General features: G+C 48.9%; 1 protein-coding gene across 1 annotated transcript in view; it reads left to right on the top strand.

Annotated features, from left to right (window-relative positions):
• LAMC2 (laminin subunit gamma 2) overlaps positions 1-19001 on the top strand; it is an 85966-nt gene that overhangs the window by 22607 nt on the left and 44358 nt on the right. The window contains exons 5-11 of the mRNA XM_069641407.1: positions 203-339; positions 2764-2886; positions 3947-4136; positions 7492-7604; positions 9384-9602; positions 9704-9886; positions 13468-13713. Coding sequence (XP_069497508.1) covers positions 203-339; positions 2764-2886; positions 3947-4136; positions 7492-7604; positions 9384-9602; positions 9704-9886; positions 13468-13713 — 1211 coding nt within the window. The remainder of the gene's footprint in view (positions 1-202; positions 340-2763; positions 2887-3946; positions 4137-7491; positions 7605-9383; positions 9603-9703; positions 9887-13467; positions 13714-19001) is intronic.

Below are 19001 nucleotides of genomic sequence, written 5' to 3'. Positions count from 1 at the left end.
ATGCCATTTGCAATGGCAGGCATGCTACAAACAGGTTGTGTCCAGTAACCAATGCCCTTCCCCCTTCAGGCCATTAGAGAGCAGGTGTGGGAGGCCATGTTCTGTGTACACAGCATACCATGTTCACCTCCCGGTTCAATGCTCAGGTTGAGGAGTGAGGAGAAGGCCACGCGCAGTGACCAGTGTTAACCTTTCCCCACAGATGCAAGCCTGGATACTTCTACCTGGATGCCCAGCACCCCGAGGGCTGCAGCCAGTGCTTCTGCTACGGGCACTCATCCAGCTGCCGCAGTGCCCAGGACTTCAGCGTCTATGAGATCACTTCTCTCTTCCAGCAAGGTAATGCAGGGGGCAGGCAGGGCTTGGGGTTCAAGAGCTAACCGGAGACTCCCCTCGGAGGCTCAGAATTGGGCTGGACAAAAGATGTCTGCAGCAACTGCAGGGCCGGCCTTAGAGGCAGCACCGCCCTGGGCGAATTGGCGCCCCGCCCCTCCCAGCGTGCCCCTGGTCCAACAGGGGGCGGGGTCAGGAGCGCCACATTTGTGTGTCCCTCCCTGCTCCGGCGCCTCGCAGGGGCTTAATCACTAGAATAGGACGCTCATGCTATCGCAGCGTCCTACTCCAATGAAAATCTTCTCGCTCCCGCATCAGAGCAAGGAGATATTCATCATGTGAATAGGGTGCTATTAGCACCCTATCTTATTAAATGTGCCCGCCATCGCGGGCGCATTTAATAACATAAGGGCGCCTGCCGCGCCTTCTCCCACTGCGCCAGTTCGGGGTAGCCCCTAAAAGACTCCCCTGAGCTGGCATGGTGGGGGCTAATGGTGCCCTGGGGGGGCAAGGTGCCCTGGGCGGTCGCCCGGTCCGCCCTGCCCTAAGGCCGGCTCTGGTAACAAGACGTCAAGGGTGACTCCCTGTCAGCCGAGAGAGATGAATTGACTAGATACCTCACAGCTCATTAAGCAATGAGTGTCAAAGTGAGAGTGAGAGCAAGTGTTCAAGTGTGTGGGCGGATTCCTTTTCTAATCAGACTGCTCTGCTGTTGTCTTGTAGGCTGCATTGTCCATTCTTCATTATTGTTATTATCATTCGTGTCATTAATATTGTTGAACTTCTATTTATTAGATAATGAATTTCATTGTCATGCACAACTCGTACGTCAATGCTTTGGGCCTTATTCATGGAAGTGTTTTATAATGGCGTAATCCCATAGGAAAACGTTCCGTGAATGAGGCCCTTTGTCTTGCATACTGACAAGAGAGACTTTTCCGCACATCATAATTGCACTCCCTTTGAGGACGAAATCGAGTTCTTTCGCATTAGTTGAGTGCATGTCCAGTCCCTCAAACCACATAAGGGATGACCTGCCACGGGCGGCTTGACCATGATTCCTTTAGCCTGACCCACCCTTTAAAACCCATTACCATGCTTCTCACATAGACATGTGAGCAGGCGCTCCCATCAATGCGCAGAGGCGTAGCCAGGATTGTGTAACTAGGAGTGCCTGAAGCTAATGTACTTGGTCCCACAGCAGTGATATTAACATCTGTAAATGCCCAAACAGTGCTGCTGCCTGGGTATTTACAGATTTTGGGTAGGCCTTGCCCGCTCACGCCCTACCCTGTCTACGCCGCTGTACAATGCGTATGAAGTGAACGGAGGATAGCACAGGGGCAACGTGCTGGACCACGCAGAATAACAGAGGTCCGGGTCCCAGCTTAGAAACCGAACTCAGGTACGGTATTAGGCGCGCTATGAAATAAATAAATTAAATAAATAAGTATGCTGTGAGCAAAAAACAGTGAGCGTTCCAACAGAATCCTTCAGAGAAACAAGATGCATCGTGGAGAGAAAGATTGGCCTTCTTCATCCCCACTTCTGTCTTTGTCCTTCAATGACAACAGTCCCTACTCCAGCCAGTCACCGTGGGGTTTGGTACAGGGGCAAAGACTGAGTTGGCGGAATTAGGGGTCTGTGAACATTTGTTTTCAGACTTTAGTGTCACTGACAGCCACGTCGTAGATTGCGAGTTCTGGAAGCGTACCACTTTCCATGCCCAAAGCTAGATTTCAGCCTGGCAACAGTGGTGCAAGCTCTTGCCCCACTGCCTCAGCAATGTACTTTCGTTCTTCTAACTGCTGTGGGAGGTGAGTGCAGACTCCATAGTAGCCAGGACGGGCCTGGGACAGAGTTCCACCGCCATTGAGGTTCAGTCGTTGGCTGCATGGTGAGGTAATGCACCCAGGGAGGGGCAGGGACACCAAGACTCTGGACCAACTCCTTCTCTGGTTCCTCTGGGATATGACCTCTGGATGTAAGAGGACTGTTAAGTCTTAATGTTGATTTGTACATTGCCATCTCTCTCTGGACTACCAAGAAAGGGACCACCATTTAGCAACTGGGACAGGTATTTGAGGAGTTTGACCTCTGATCAATGGGAAGTGAGCTCAGATACCAATCATGTGGGCAGTGGAGTCGCCAGAAACCACAACGGCCTCTGGTCGCGCTTGGCCTGAGCAAGATCTTACCCTAGCCAAAAGAAACCAAGCCATGCGCCACTGTACCAAGCCCCGCACTGGCACCAGGAGAAGCTGCCAGGCCTGATAGGAAACCGTAGCATCCCCTTTGACAGGCCCATGTGTCCCTGGCACACAGTCCAGTACATTCATGGATTTGCATTAGCTGACCTCTGTGGCAGGGCTCCCCAGAAGACATGCCCTCTGCTCTGCACTCACCGACACCGCTCTCTTTATCCTGCAGATACCGAGGGCTGGAGAGCTGTTCGCGGCAATGGGTCTCCCGCATCGCTGCGCTGGTCACCACGCCATCATGATGTGTATGCCACATCCAGACAAGCAGACCCAGTATACTACAAAGCTCCTGGTAGGAACCCTTTGCTGCAACACTGGAGAAAGTCCAGATATTGCCCTACTCGCCTCTTACCTCTGTGTGCCCTGTATAACATCTCTGGCTGCCCTTTGAGCTCTGTCTCCTTGATATTTTTATCTCTGTATTTCCCTGTCATCTCTGTGTCCCTTTTGTCATCAGTTTCCTCTTTAACGCTGCTGTCTCTTCTCTGCCCCTGCTATAAATTGGTCATTATTGCTTCGCTCTCACCTACCTGCTTGCCCTCTGACCTTCTGTCTTGTTCTCGGAACCCCTTGTCTCCTCCCGGACGTACACATTGTTCTTTGACCTTTGTTTGCCCCTGTAAGCCATTTATTTCTCTTCTGTGGTCTGGCTGTCTCCCCTTTTAGTTCTGTTTTCTCTCTCACCTCTGTCTCTTGACTACTTCCTTGGCTACCCGCTGGCTCTCTGTCTCTTCAATGTCCTGTCTGTCTCCTGAATGTCTTGTCCGTCTCTTCTCTTCTCTATGAGCTTGATGTCTCCTCTAAGCCCTCGCCTTTTCTCGATCTCCTCTGTGGGCCTTACAGTTTCTGATATGGCCACTCTCTCAGTCTCATGTAAGGCCACTAGATCTCCCCCTGGCCTGGTGTTTCAGGTTCCTCGCTGGCCTCTCTGGCTTCCTTTTGACCTCTCATTGTCCTCTTTCACTTTCATCTCTTCTCATTGAAAAGGGGCATGTACGTCTTTGCTATGAACATTTGAAGCACTTTTTGTAGCTTGGTCCACCTGGCCTGGTCACGTGGTGTTCTCCCTGGCCCCATTGTTTCTGACCTTTATGTTTGCTCTACACCCCTTTCACTTCTATGCCTCCCATTTGACCCCTGGTCCTTCAGTCTGATCTCTTTCCCGGAACCCCTCCCTAATTGATCTTCTCTCTGACTTTTCTTCATCTCCTCTCACTGCTGTCTCTCCCCTGGTTGTTTTTTGTTATCCTTGGTCTTTCTGTTGCTATTAGCCTTCCTTCACTGAAAGCTGTCTCCAATCTCCCCTGAGAGCCCTTAGTCTCCCTTTATTTGATTGCCTCATTTTTTTGCAGCTAAGTTTCTGGGGAACCAGTTGGTGAGCTATGGCCAGGAGCTGTCTTTCAATTACCGGGTGGACAGAGGAGGCCGCCGTCCATCTACGCAGGACGTGGTGCTGGAAGGAGCTGGCTTCAGAATCGCCGCCCCACTTGACCAGATCGGTTCCACGTTGCCTTGTGGCATCACAAAGCGATACATGTTCAGGTACGAACGAGGCTCGGGCTGGAGGGCATTGCACTTAACGTTTAAAAGCACAGGTGGGTGCAAGTAGGGGTCCTTGCCTGCTGAAGGATGAGGCATTTAGCCTACTTCAAGCCCAGAGGGTGAAGTGCAACCTGCTGCCTGATCTCCTCAGTTAATATGGAAGACCATGCCGTGTGGCCTTTGCAACCATACCGCGTGGGGCTTCGCTCTACCCACATTGGGAAGATCACACGGATCCATGCAGGGGTGTTCAAATGTGTCAACTAACACATAATGTGCATTGATTACACATAGCTCACCGTCTACGGGTTGAGAAATGGATCCATCAGGGATGTGTGCCCATAGGAGGGAGAATATGGTTCAGAAGATAGATGTACAAGGTTATTTAATTAGAAGTCTGATATGGCACAGACCTTTGAGCCGCTAAATGGACCAGGGCGGATTCAGTAAAGGGCATGGTCCACCTAGCAGTTAATTAATTGATTGAGTGATGGGCTGACTGACAGATGTTAAACTGATCAACTGTATTTGTAAAGTGTGTACTGTGAATCTAAATGCCTAAGGTTTGCCGGGAAGCCAGCAATGTTGTTAGACACCAAGGAAAGTAATAAAGTTGACTACAACACAGGTGTTGCAGGATGAGAAACTGACATGCTGCAAGCAGCAGGCAGCTGCACAAGCCTACACCAAGCACAGGCTATGGGCGGTTCACTCTATATTTCTGCCTAGATTTGAGGAACTCTGGAGTTAGTTGGTGGTCAAAGAGTTTGGTTTGGGAAATAGTGATGCAATTTGCTTGCATGGCCACCTAGATACATATCATAACGTTTTGCACCATGCAGCGGAGATCAAAGTTCAGACACTAGTAGCTGCTGCAGCAAGTGTATTTGATAGAGGAGAAGGGAATAGTCTTATTAGGGGTCTTGAAATGACTTTTTTGCAGTCTGTTCTGTTGTGTTTGGACAATGACAGGATGCAATGAATCCACGTCTGCCAGACTGTTTTATTGGGCCCTGCTGCAGTATTTGCTCCTTTTAGCTCTGAAATGAAATGACATATTTGGCAGCAGACAAGTACATGAGAATTTCCATTCATACAACTCCTGAAAACTAACCATGATCATGATTCATGATCATGCCTGCGTTCAGAGGGATGCCTACACCCTAGGCTTTGAATCTAGGTGGGTGCTTTAACCAAACAACGGAGAGGCTGTCCTGATGAAGGATACTGCTCGATTGAAGCCTGCACACCTCTGTGCATCGCACCCAATGGTCATGTATTTTGTGCCTCCCAGGATCTATGTGGTACCATGGTAGGAGCCTGCTCACACCAACAGATCCCAACCCTTCAAAGCTCGGAGTGCAGTTCAGCAGGACTGATCGAAAATTACCAGTCACGCAGAATGTGTAGGCTTACAGAAAGGTTAGGCATGCATTTGGGACAACAGCGACACAAGAAACGCAAATAGAACGGTGTTATCAGAATATGTGATAGCATATATCTTCCACTTGAATAATCACCGCAACGATCTACACACGTTTTCCACCATCTAATGGTCATGTTTTATTGAAAAGGCGGCGTGCATTGCACATATTCTTCTCAGACACCGCCACGTCTCGTAGACGAGATGTCTTAATCAACTTTATGAAATTCTGTTAGACAGACATGTAGTGCTTGCCCGCAACCCCTGACTGGCATTTGCTGAAGCATTACCCTATATTCCCCATGGCTAACCCAGGGATAAATTGTGCCTGGTGGGAAAACTAGGCTCGATTTGCCTCGAAGGCCATAGTGGGCCAGATGTTCTTAGAGTTGTTTTGCGCCTGCAACTGCTTTGGCCTTGCCAAGGATTCAAAGCTTGTCCATAGGCCTACAATTGTCGTGTTGAGGAATCAATTTTGCAGTGAAATGAGGAGAACCCCCTCTCTCTTCCTTAGTGGATAAAGCATCAACACATCTGGCTTTCCTTAGAAATCCTAAGGCTCAAGTGTATCCAGACATGAACCGAGGATCCCAGGCCATGCCGCAAAGAGAACTCGCAGAGAGGCAGAAACACGCCGCATTTGCTTGCTTGCTCTCTGTAGAGCGGATTCAGCCCAACTGATTAGGCTGAAATGCTCCCTTTGGGATGGAGGACTAGGGTCATGCAAATGAGTGTATGGTTGGTCCTCTCTCAGACTTCAGAGGAAAACAAGTATTACATATTTAGAATTTAAAATTCCAGATTGTAGCCCTCCCAGCCATGCAGACCATACTTACCATCTCTTGGTTCTCAGGTGTGTGGGAGACCGATTCATAATGCTACTGGGGGACTGGGGCTGTAAATACCGCTGTTCTGCGTTGGCATTGATCAGAATTCATTTTTTTAGTAAACTACAGCTTGTGTGCTTCAAATTGCATAGTTGAGCTAAGCGGCATAGACAACCGTCCCATTGGTATGAAGGAACATGCCCATCTTTGCCCCTATTGGAGGGGAAAGGTTATAAAAGAGCATGGTATGATTTTATACGGCACGCACTGGGAGTCAATTCCCTTAACTAGACCATGAGGATTCATCCAGCGGGGCATGAATAACGCTAGTGTTTAAGAGCAAGAGCGACGAGAACTAGGAACTTTTAAAGAAAAGAATTGGGTCACGATGTAGGTGCAGTAGTCCAGGCAAAACAGCATGCCGTCAGCTAGTGTGGGAAACCTTATGAATCACAGTACTTTGCATTCGTTACATGGAAGCACCCAGTGACCTCCGCAGTGATCTGCCATACCCCTCTGTCTGGGCTACTGCTTATGACGTCCAAATCCAGGCCTCAAAGGGATGGATCCATGTCAGGTTTTCAGGATACCCCTCATTAATATTCATGAGAGGAATTTGCATAGAATGATTCTAACTGTATGCAAATATTTCCTCATGAATATTAATGAGGGATATCCTAAAAACCCATCAGGATCCCAGCCCTCGAGACTTGGAGTTGGACAACCGTGTGCCATTCCACCGTTCCCCTTGGAAGTCCCATCCATGAGGTGTTGTCAAGAAGTCGATCATCAGGTCATAGGCTGGATCATTCAATGGTGGTGCAGCTAAGATGTCAGCATGGTTGTAGGATGCAGGAATGCCAAGGATTAACATACTAGTGCACAATCTGTAATGGTTGCTGGATGGTGTGCAGGGTCAGCAATGGTTGCATAATGGAGCGCAACCATATGACGTGTAGGGTGTCTTACGAAGGACGCCAGAATACATGTTTCAAAGAGGCTCTTGGGTTTATGCACTAGAAGGTTGTAATTTGAAGGTATAACTGTTGTAAGATTCAGAAAGTGAAATAACATCGTCTTTAATATAACCCTTCCACCTGCACAGATTGGATGAGCTCCCAGGAAGCAAATGGAGCCCTCAGCTGAGTCGCTTTGAGTATCACCAGTTATTGCGAAACCTGACAGCCATCCACATCCGAGGAACTTATGGAGAATACAGTATGTGACATGATTTTTATGCCGTGACCCAAGGAATCACAGCATGGACCGTGATGTAGAGTGGGATGGGTCGCTTGCGGCACTTGTGGTGTGGGAGTGGCTTCAGACTTCAGTGCATTGCCGAGGGGCATTGTTGGCTCCTAGGAGGGCGGTAGTGAGGCTGGGATGCTGGGACTGTACTCTAATGTGGAACCTTAGACTGTATAGTTTGACCAACTATGCTCATCAAATGAACAATCAGGGGCCCTGAGGAAAGGTATCCAGATGTTGAGGATATACACCTATGTCAATCCAACAAGCCTCTCTCCATCCCATCTCAAGGTGAAGCAGAGTCGCGGAAGGCACAACTGCGTGCAGGCCACAGCAGAAAAACGAATTGCGGGTTTCATGCGAAATCTTGGCTTAATAAATAATTTAATAAGCAGCCCAAATATTCATGTCTTTGGGAGCGCGAGCTTTGTAGCCGCAATTTTGCCTAAAGTTCAAGAATACAGCTCGACACCCTGCAGTACTGCGCAACCCTCGAAATTCGACGTTACTATGCAGCATAATGCTCCACACATCTGCCCACTCATCTGCCACATTGCACAGTACTCCGCGCTAAATCCCGGCACTCCACCATACCACCCAACATTGCACAGTATTTCTACCACTCACCAAAAGGCCAACCATGCACACTTCTTTCCAGCCCACCACTGGATTGCCCATCACGCAACATGACCACCAGCGTGTGGGAGCACTGCCTTGCTGTAACCATCTGTTACTGCATGCTGCTTTCGCCATAGCACTTCCTGTAGAACATTTTTACATACAAAATGATGATTGCCCAGCAGAACTAGGTACATATTTCAGCAATCTCAGAAGGGTGGAAGGCTTCACAATCTAAATGCGTTACTACTCTGTCTGATATTAAATGCATAAGTCACGATGTGGCTCGATGCAGATTTCCACACCCTTCTGATTCCAAAAAGTGCAACCTGCCTTCCTTGCCCATAAAGCCCACCACACACCATTGCTTCAAGGCGCTACTATTCAGCAGACCAGACTCCATGATGTACCCAGCCATAGGGCTATCCCTTGCACATCCCACTGCAGTCCAGATCATCAGTGATGACCAGCAGACCCTACTGCCCTCAAGAACACTACAGAAGCCTGGCACCCCCAATGCTGGGCAGCGCCATGATGGAGATCAATCAATACGCCCAAGTGTGACATGAGCTAAAGGGAACCCCAGCACACTCCACTGCTGTCCAGCTCCCGGCATGCATGTGTCTTTACCCCCATTCCAACACCCACATGAAACCCAGCACCCCGCTAGTGGGAGGAAGCCACTGGCGAGCCCTCCAACAAGCATCATAAGACGCTGGTTGGCTTCCAGACTCCGGCACCGTCTGGCAGGCCCTTTAAGGGGCTTTGGCCTACCCAACAGCTCTCTGCCAATTGCTTTTCCTTGAGGGGTGCCACTGGACAACGAGGGAGCAGCAGCTGGGACTGCGCGTGGCCGCTGTGTTCTTCTGGAGATAGGGAAGTTCTTCGCCAGGATACGTGAAGGGAGACAGCACATTGTTGGGCATCAATACTGGCCCTGGGCCATAGTGACCCTATATTGGCTCCAAGAAAAGGGGGGCCGACATACTAAGCAGTGCGATGGGCTCTTGTAAAGTGGATTTTGTTGGCTGCCAAAAAACCTAAGCAAGTATGACTGAAGCCAAGACATGACGCCCGCTTCCCAGACCCTAGGTGATCCTCACCAATGTCTTCTGCCTTCTTCCTTTCCAGGCACTGGCTACATGGGGAACGTCACTCTGGTGTCTGCTCGTCCAATCACTGGGGCGCCTGCTCCCTGGGTGGAACGGTGTGCGTGCCCTCCTGAGTACCACGGCCAGTTCTGTCAGAGGTGTGCCCCCGGGTTTCGGCGGAAGTCTGCTGGCTTAGGCCCCTTCAGCACCTGTGTAGCATGCAACTGCCAAGGGGGAGGAGTGTGTGATCCTGACACTGGTGAGTGGAGGGGGGGACAATGGTGGGAGGTGGGTGTTACCTGGACGTGGGGTGCACAATTCAAGCTCTGCCTCACCCTCTCCTTCCTCTCTGCCCCTCAGGAGATTGTTATGCCGGAGATGAGAATCCAGATGAGGATTGCCCAGAGTGCCCTGCAGGCTCCTACAATGACCCCCAGGACCCCCGCAGCTGCAAGCCCTGTCCCTGCCGAGAGGGCTTTGGGTGCTCGGTCATGCCAGAGACAGAGGAGGTGGTGTGCAACACCTGCCCTGCAGGGGTGACTGGTAAGCAGGGGGAGGTGCCTATTCTAAGTAGGAGGAGCAGGGAGAGTGAGTGGGGCTAGGCAGTAAGGTCTGTGGCGGAAACACAGGCGGAAGAAATTACTGTATCATTATTCAACTATGGTAAAGCTTAAGGTTGCCAGATTCTGGTCTCTCACAGAGCCTCCTCATGGGTTTACCCCATTCTCTTTCGTGTCGCCATCCTTGTGGTCTGGCACTCCCTTGGGGAGGTGGTATGGCCCCAGAGGGACAGAGGCTCCTCAGAGATTGTGGTAAAACATCCAGGTTTCCTGCCAGCGTCTGAAGCTTTGGGGCACTGTTATGCATGGCTAGTTGAGGGCAGTAGAGCACACTGCTGTTGCCGAACTACATTTCTTGACTGAATGTTCTACAGCTCTTGTCGATGTTCAAGCAGAGCTGCTCATCAAGCCTCAGTGTAACTTGGGCAATGCTGGGACATGAGCGAGCAGATTCCCGCTTCTGCCGGGCAGCATGGGGGGTCGCCGCTGTTTCCAATTCTCCATGAATTGCTCAAGTGTGCAGAATCTAACCTCCCTGGGCTTCTAGCGTGATATCAGTCACGCGGTGCCTGTTTCCAGTCAGCGTTTGTTGGGCTTGCCTGGCTGGTGGTTTACGTTTCGGCCCACTGTCAGGTTTTCTGCAAGATTGAAGACTGTTGCAGGTGATTTGTACGATTTTAGTTTCTCTGTTGAGAAATCCGTGTCCCCAGCAGGTTTTGGAATTGCTTTTAGGCACAAAGATATTAGGTTCTCAGGCAGAGGGGCTTATGATCGTGAAGAAGCACGTAAAATAAATGCATAAAAATCATGCGTAAAACCTGTATGCATTTATTTTACGTTTCTCCTCATATGCATACATTTGTATAGCTCAGAGAAGGCACAGATCATAATTAACAATTCCACCTCCCTTTCCTCGCTGCCATACAACTTCAGTATTTACACAAAAAGCAATCTATTGTAAACACTGCCTACCTGCCATGCATAAATGGTAGGCAGCGTTTACTCACTTTGCACTGTAGAGTGCAAATAGGAGGCGTGAAGATGACTTCGCCTCCACGTTACACCTTCCTTTTGCATTACGAAGGGCAAATGATGAAAATGATGCTGAAGGGACCTGTTTGTTGCAACTAAGCGCAAACGTAACAGGTCCCCTCGGTGTAATTTACGGAATTTCGAAAATGAGCTCCAGGCTGTTTATCACATACGGGTATCATGGCCTGGGAGCAGGCAACAAAGGCATCTGTTGGAGAGGGGAGGTTGCTTGCACAGTTTCCTTCACTGGTGGCTTGCACTGTTTCCTTCCCTGTTTCATTCCCTGGTTGCTTGCACTGTTTCCTTCCATGGTTGCTTGCACTGTTTCCTTCCCTGGTTACTTGCACTGTTTCCTTCCATGGTTGCTTGCACTGTTTCCTTCCCTGGTTACTTGCACTGTTTCCTCCCATAGTTGCTTGCACTGTTTCCTATCCTGGTGGCCTGCACTGTTTCCTTCCATGGTTGCTTGCAATGTTTCCTTCCCTGGTGGCTTGCACTGTTTCCTTCCATGGTTGCTTGCACTGTTTCCTTCCCTGGTTGCTTGCACTGTTTCCTTCCCTGGTGGCTTGCACTGTTTCCTTCCATGGTTGCTTGAACTGTTTCCTTCCCTGGTTGCTTGAACTGTTTCCTTTCCTGGTTGCTTGCACTGTTTCCTTCCCTGGTTGCTTGCACTGTTTCCTTCCCTGGTTGCTTGCACTGTTTCCTTCCCTGGTGGCTTGCACTGTTTCCTTCCATGGTTGCTTGAACTGTTTCCTTCCCTGGTTGCTTGCACTGTTTCCTTCCATGGTTGCTTGCACTGTTTCCTTCCCTGGTGGCTTGCACTGTTTCCTTCCATGGTTGCTTGAACTGTTTCCTTCCCTGGTTGCTTGCACTGTTTCCTCCCCTGGTTGCTTGTAGATCCCTTGCTGACAAATTGTCCAGCTCCCCCCACCCCAGTTGTTAGCACCCCACTCCCTTGTTTTTCTGCTCTCCTCACCATGTTCTTCCCCCTTTGATTGCAAAGCGCTCTGCTGCTTTTCGAAGCTAGGTCCGCGCTCAATAAATACCCTAATGATAATAATAATAATAATCTGAGTGTAAATTCAAGGCACAGATTTCTCATCGCCCGAGGATCCATGTACATGCCAAGAGGACCCAAGCACCAATGCTTCGTGTCCATGACATGCCCCACCAGACATATGGGCTACTCCTCACATATTCGGCCGCCTTGCTGGATGTCAGATATATCAGCTTCTCAGTTTGGACAGGGCTAGAGGATTTCATAAATAGGCTACCGTTCCCTAGTTACTCTCATGCATTCAAATCTTGACATGAGTCTGAAGAAAGGGGGGCTGAGATACCGGTGTGGACGAGTTGCCGTCCATAATTTCCCTTCTTCTAGATGCTGGCACTCTCCTTCCTCCCTTCTGTCTATACTTTCGAAAGAAGAGAAGGATTGAGCTACCGGGTGCTGCGGGTGATTTGTGGCGGGTGGCACCTGCAGGATTTCCCCGGGTGCCGCTGCATTCAGTGGCCTTGATCCTTGGCTCTCCAGATGTTATGCACTACAAGTCTTATAGCCAATGAAGCCCTGAGGGATCATGGGAGTCTTAGTTTTGCACATCTGGCGAGTCGCAGATTGCAGAACCCGTGACTACATTTGGCTGGTTTTGCTACATTGCCGTTAGTTTTCCGTTTGTACCTCATTTTCCGGCAGGTTTTACCCAATTTCCGAACATGTTTCTCACAGGATTTTGTCAATTTTCAACAAGTCAAGCCAGGTATTTTGGATCCACAACCTAATAATTGAGAGCATTTTTTGGTGTATGGGGTTTATGAATATCAACAGCATTTGGAGAGCCGACGCTCACGGACGAAACATGACACTTTTAAGGTGGGATTGAACCCAATGATCTGTTGCAATTTAAGACATGAATTGATAAGAACCGAAAAATGTATGCTACGTGTGATGTTGTAACACAAATTGCCTGGATTTGAAAAAGGCACATGACGTGCCGAAACACGTGTCTTAAAAAGGGCTCTCCTACAGGAGTTGAATGACCTAATTAAAATACTGACACAAATCTTTGACTATAACTGTGGCGCTGTTATTCTGTGAAAGCCATTTTTCTCATAATAATTGAGAGCACACTCACACTAAAGCACCATATGCAATTCCAAGTTTGCATCGCTTGTGTCTGTGTGCAGATTTGATTCTGGCCTGGCCTACTTCTGGAAATATTCAGTTCCATATTTTAAACTTTGCATTGCTTTGCCCCAGTAACCGTCTAACAATAACCTATGTTGTGACTTTATTGCTCTTGGTATGGTATTGCTCTTGGGGGTGGACTTAGCCTACAAGGAGGTCAGGATCTTTCGAGGCAGACCGGCGCTTCTCAAAGGAGCGGTAGGGCAGGGGCAGAGTCAGACGTATGATTGACTCTACCCCAGCTCTACTGTTACTGTCCAGAGGCTGGCCTGGAAATATCCCCACCGGGCCAAGCCCTCTCAGCACCAGTGTCGCATCTGATGGGTTTTCTTTATCTTCCACAGGAGCCCGCTGCGATATTTGTGCTGATGGATATTTTGGGGATCCACTTGGCCAAAGGGGTCCAGCCAGGCCGTGCAGTCCCTGCAGGTGCAACAGTAACATCGACCCCCTGGAGTCTGAGAACTGCGACCGTTGGACGGGCGAGTGCTTGAAATGCTTGCACAACACTGGTGGCTTCAACTGCGAGCGTTGCCGAGAGGGCTTCTTTGGCAACCCTATGGCCACCAACCCTGCTGATAAATGCAAAGGTGAGATCAGGGTCCACAGGGTGGTCGTGCCTTCCATTGAGAAGGTCGAAAGTCGATATCATGATATTGCGAGCGAAAGGGTACCGTGTGCCATCACATAAGAAAGTCTGCGCTGTGCCCTACCTGTTAGATGGGCCACCTGGTGCTATCTGCTGCGAGAAGACATGCCCTCCCATGCCGTGCCAACACTTCCTGCTGTACCCTGGAGGACATAGTGTGGCAGTCCCTGGGAGTGGACATCTATAATCACTGTGTGTTATCCCCTCACGTAAGCCACCCAAAACCACTACCTCGCAAAGTTCAGTGGTCAATTTGGTGGTAATTCCATTGTACGTAATTACTGTTACTGCCCTACCTATCAGTGGAATTAGTGCCGAATTATGTGTGCCCCAACCATCGGCGGTAATGGTATTTCTGTCCAGTGGAATTAGCACCACACAGCAGTACCATTCCGTAAATCTGCCGCTTTTTTGACGGAATTAGCGTTACAACTGGAAAAGTGGAAAAATAACAGAATGGTAATTCCGCCGGCAGAACTTACATCCATTTTCCGTAACCCTTAATTCTGCAGAGTGGTAAAAGTGACAGTAGTTCTGTTACCGCCGCTTTTTCATTGTACTGCCTAATTCCTAACGAGGCCCATATTGTGCCAATTCCCGAAAGAGGAACCATTGGACCAAACCCTGGGAGAGAACACATGCATCCATCCACCCTTGAGGAATAACACACTCTGATGTCCCCCAAGAGGTCACACTGTTAACTTCCAGATTGAGGCCCAATAAAGCCTCTTCCCTGAGAAAGGATAGCTACATTGTCATGCACCATGAGAAATGGCAAATTCTGTCAACCTGAAAGAATATATATTTTGCCACCTTCCCACCCCCGAGAGTAGACAGATTGAACCACCCCCTGAGAGTAGAGACATTGAACCACCCCCTGAGAGTAGACGCATTGAACCACCCCCTGAGAGTAGATGCATTGAACCACCCCCTAAGAGTAGACACATTGAACCACCCCCTGAGAGTAGACGCATTGAACCACCCCCTAAGAGTAGAGACATTGAACCACCCCCTGAGAGTAGATACATTGAACCACCCCCTGAGAGTAGACGCATTGAACCACCCCCTAAGAGTAGACACATTAAACCACCCCCTGAGAGTAGATACATTGAACCACCCCCTGAGAGTAGACACATTAAACCACCCCGAGAGTAGATACATTGAACCACCCCCTGAGAGTAGACACATTGAACCACCCCCTGAGAGTAGACACATTAAACCACCCCGAGAGTAGATACATTGAACCACCCCCTGAGAGTAGACACATTGAACCACCCCCTGAGAGTAGACACATTAAACCACCCCGAGAGTAGATACATTGAACCACCCCCTGAGAGTAGACACATTGAACCACCCCCTGAGAGTAGATACATTGAACCACCCCCTGAGAGTAGACGCATTGAACCACCCCCTAAGAGTAGACACATTAAACCACCCCCTGAGAGTAGATACATTGAACCACCCCCTGAGAGTAGATACATTGAACCACCCCCTGAGAGTAGACGCATTGAACCACCCCCTAAGAGTAGACACATTAAACCACCCCCTGAGAGTAGATACATTGAACCACCCCCTGAGAGTAGACACATTGAACCACCCTCTGAGAGTAGACACATTGTGAAATACCCTATGAGATGCCACATTATGTCATTGCCAGAGATAGAAGTGTAACAAACATATTAGTTGAAATGTGACCAAGGTGGGGTTGGGAGAGGGGCTGAGGTTAGAGAAACACAAATGTTAAGGGATTTGGTGCAGGAAGATAACCAAATGGATGTTAGGGGCATGAGTTTTGTAATCTTGCATTGCTTTTCGTTTGGGTATCTTTGGTCAAAACCATTTTCAGTTTTGATGTAACGGCTAGGAGTGCTTTGGAAGCTTGTTGTATGCGTTTTTATTTTTTTTGATTGTCTATCAGTTAAATCAGTTCATTCAACTTTAACAATGACACACAGAGAAAATAAAAGAAAGAATCACAGCAATAAATTAAGACATTACTTTAATTACATACAAAATTGTAATTTACAACTAAACGAAATAAAAATTAAAAAAATAAAAAAATACATAAAAACGTCATTATTACCCAAAGCGGTAAGCATCTCCCTCTCTCTCAATACTTTTTTCTATAGTATATTTCAGATATCGCCAACAGACACTAAATGCAATCTTTTCATCCTGCACATTATTAAAATTCGCGAAATAGACAGCCATGTACATGTTTCTTTCGCTGTCACCCTTTTATGATAGTTCATATTCTTGGGCAATATTTCCACGCTCATTCCATGTATAGGTCACATGGAAATACATCTAGTAGTGAAGTGACTTGTACAAAGGTCCTGACTTTTGAATGTATCGCAATAACATCCTTTCTCCCACCTGTCCCTCTCCCCGGGTGCAGGTTCTGAGAGATCATGCTGGCGAGAGCAATGCAAAGCAGAGCAGGAGTACTTTCCTTCATCCGATCAACAGATGCACAACCTTTGAGGATGCACAATATGGAAGAGAGGGAAACATTGATCTGATCTGATGTGACATTTATGACGCGCATGTACACAAGTGCTTCTAGGCGCGACAAGACAAGCGGGGGGGGGGGGGGACCCAAGGTAGGACCAAAAAGCGATCTTACTAGGCCCTGTGTCATTCAGATCGCGCAAGGGCGGAGAAGAAGGAAGGGGAGAAGTGCCAGGTGGGAACGAAAGGGGGAAGTGCAGTTAGATAGCGGAAGGTTCCATGCATTCCAGGGCTGAGCTGTTAGTATTGCCCATCAATGCTTTGCTGTTGTTTTGTCGAGGAACAAACCGCTTGAACTGTGCACATTCCAAAATGCACCTCGTGAAGCAGAGTAATCTCTCCCTGAAGTTCCCTACACGTCCACACAGGAGCTAGAAAGCAACAGGTGTTTACTTTTTTTAAAAAAAAATGCTTTCCAGGTCTGCTGGAGCACAGGTGTAGTGATTAGCAGCAAAGAGTCTATCAAGTAAAATGGATAGGAATGTGCTTCACCTGCAAAAAGACCCGTTCCACAGCTGAGAAAATGTAAAGTAGGGAGACTCAGTTCCCTCTAGTTCCTGCTCCCTTTGTCCTCCAGTCATTCCGATCATAAGAGCGCCGTATCCTCTGCGGCAACACCTTAGGGGGCTCATTATAAGTAGGCTGGTGCTGGAATCAATTGGCGGTAATGGAATTACCACCACTTTTCTTGCACCTCCATACTACGAGTATGGCCCAGGAGTGGGGGATTTACCTCCAGCATCATGCTGGAGGTAAATCCTCCCACTGCCCGCCGTAAACTCGGAGGAATTACTGCAGCAGTAATTCCGCCGAAAAAGCCCCGTAGAGTCCAACGAGATTTACTCCGTCACCGACACTTGTAATCAGGCGGCAATTCTGCCAGACCAAGTGGCAGTAACAGTAATTCCAATGGGCAGTATTCCGGCGGATTTACCGCCGGAATACTGCCCAACTCGTAATGAGGCCCTACCCTTTCAAAGGCAACTTTGTCCGATGCCCTGAAAAAATCAACATTATGCCTCCCACTGTGGAATGGCACAGGGTGCCATACACTCGGCAGGCTACATTGTACAGGCGCCTTCAAGAAGCGGCATTTTGCCATGCCTTGATTGAGAGAGCCTCGAGCACATTAAACAATCCCGTGAGAGCTGGCACATTGCACCAGTCCCTGAAAGAAAAGGCATTGACTGTCCCTTGAGAGAGGCCGCATTGTTTTCTCCTTTTGGAGAGGACACATTGCGCCATGCCCTGAGGGAGGACACATGACGTCATTCTTCTGAAGTAGACTGTTAGGGCCACTTCTTGAAAGAGAGTACCTGTTGCGTCATGCCGTGAGAGCAGCGCAATACGCCACGCCATGCCGTGAGAGCAGACACATTAAATCGCCCCCTGAGATGGAGCACATTGGTCTATTCCCCGAGGGAGCGCATCTTTGCTCATGCTATGAGCGATAGCACAAGCGCACTGTGCCACACCCTGGGGAAGGGGCTCGGGGGCACATTGAACTATGCTCTGATGAGGGCACTTTGTGTTTTCCCCTAAGGGAGGGCATCTGTGTTCATTCCATGAGAGGAGGCACAGGCCCACTTTGCCACACCCTAGATGGGGCCACATTGCACCATGCGCTGCAGGAGGACATCTTGCGCCATGTTTTTAGAGAGGACACTTTGTGCTGTTCTCTGAGAGAGGCACCTTGTGCTTTCCTCTTAGAACTCAGCGCCCTGTGCCGTCCTGTGAGAATTGGCGCCTTGCCCCACCCTCTGTTAGCGCGCACATTATTCAGTCCTCTGAGAGCGTGCACCATGTGCCGTCCTGTGAAAGAAGATACCTTGTGCCATCCTCTGAGAGAGGACACCTCGTGCTGTTCGCTTAGAGCGGGCACCTTCTGCACTCTCTGAAAGAACTGTGTCCACACATTGCTTTGTTGTGCCCTGAAACGGCCCATGTTTGCTTGTGGGAGGAACTCACTGGGATTTCATCTTCTCCTCTAACAGGTTCCCAGAGAAGGGATTGTAAGGTGGGCCCAAAACCCAAACCGAGCTAAATCAATCCAAGGAGCAAACATGAGTGCATCAATTGCAGTAAAAACACATTTTTATTAAAGGCAATCTCGGCCGGGAGAAAAGACGAGCTTCGTTCAATGCAGAATCACTAAATGGCGGAATATATAGGCTGAATAATGAGGAAAGAGTTGACATTGTTTCTAGACATATGAAAAAACACTGCAATCTTATTGGTTGATGCTAATAATCCCCTACAGAAAACCATACATTTGTGCGCCCTATTGGCTCAATCCTTCCCTCGTGGCCAGACCAGTACCATCCCTCTAATAGTGACCTAATGTGCGTTCAACTGAAGTCCTTCATCTCCATTGGCCAGTGGCCTAAGGTCCACTTTGTTACTTTCGGACCCTTTTCCCATTGGTCAACCCACCCTCGAGTGTCTCATGGTGTACTTCGCCCCTCATATTTACCCAACCCCCTTGTGAGGTGTAGGCAGTGCGGCAACAAAATCAAATACCTCATCCGGTTCCCATGCGACCAGAGCACTTGGCACTCCCTGATGGTTCTCACCCTTCTAGCTGTATTTATTTATTTTTTACGTTTATGAAGCGCACAATGCAGCCCTTGGGCATCGCAGTGCTGTTTCAAGGAGACTTCCTTGGTACACCTGACAGCTTATATTGCAACCTCTGTTTGGGAACAGGTTGCATTTCGA

The sequence above is a fragment of the Ambystoma mexicanum genome, chromosome 1q (genome assembly GCF_040938575.1).
Source record: "Ambystoma mexicanum isolate Mex_15411 chromosome 1q, UKY_AmexF1_1, whole genome shotgun sequence".
NCBI classification, from domain to species: Eukaryota; Metazoa; Chordata; class Amphibia; order Caudata; family Ambystomatidae; genus Ambystoma; species Ambystoma mexicanum.
This window is presented reverse-complemented; position numbering and strand designations above follow the sequence as displayed.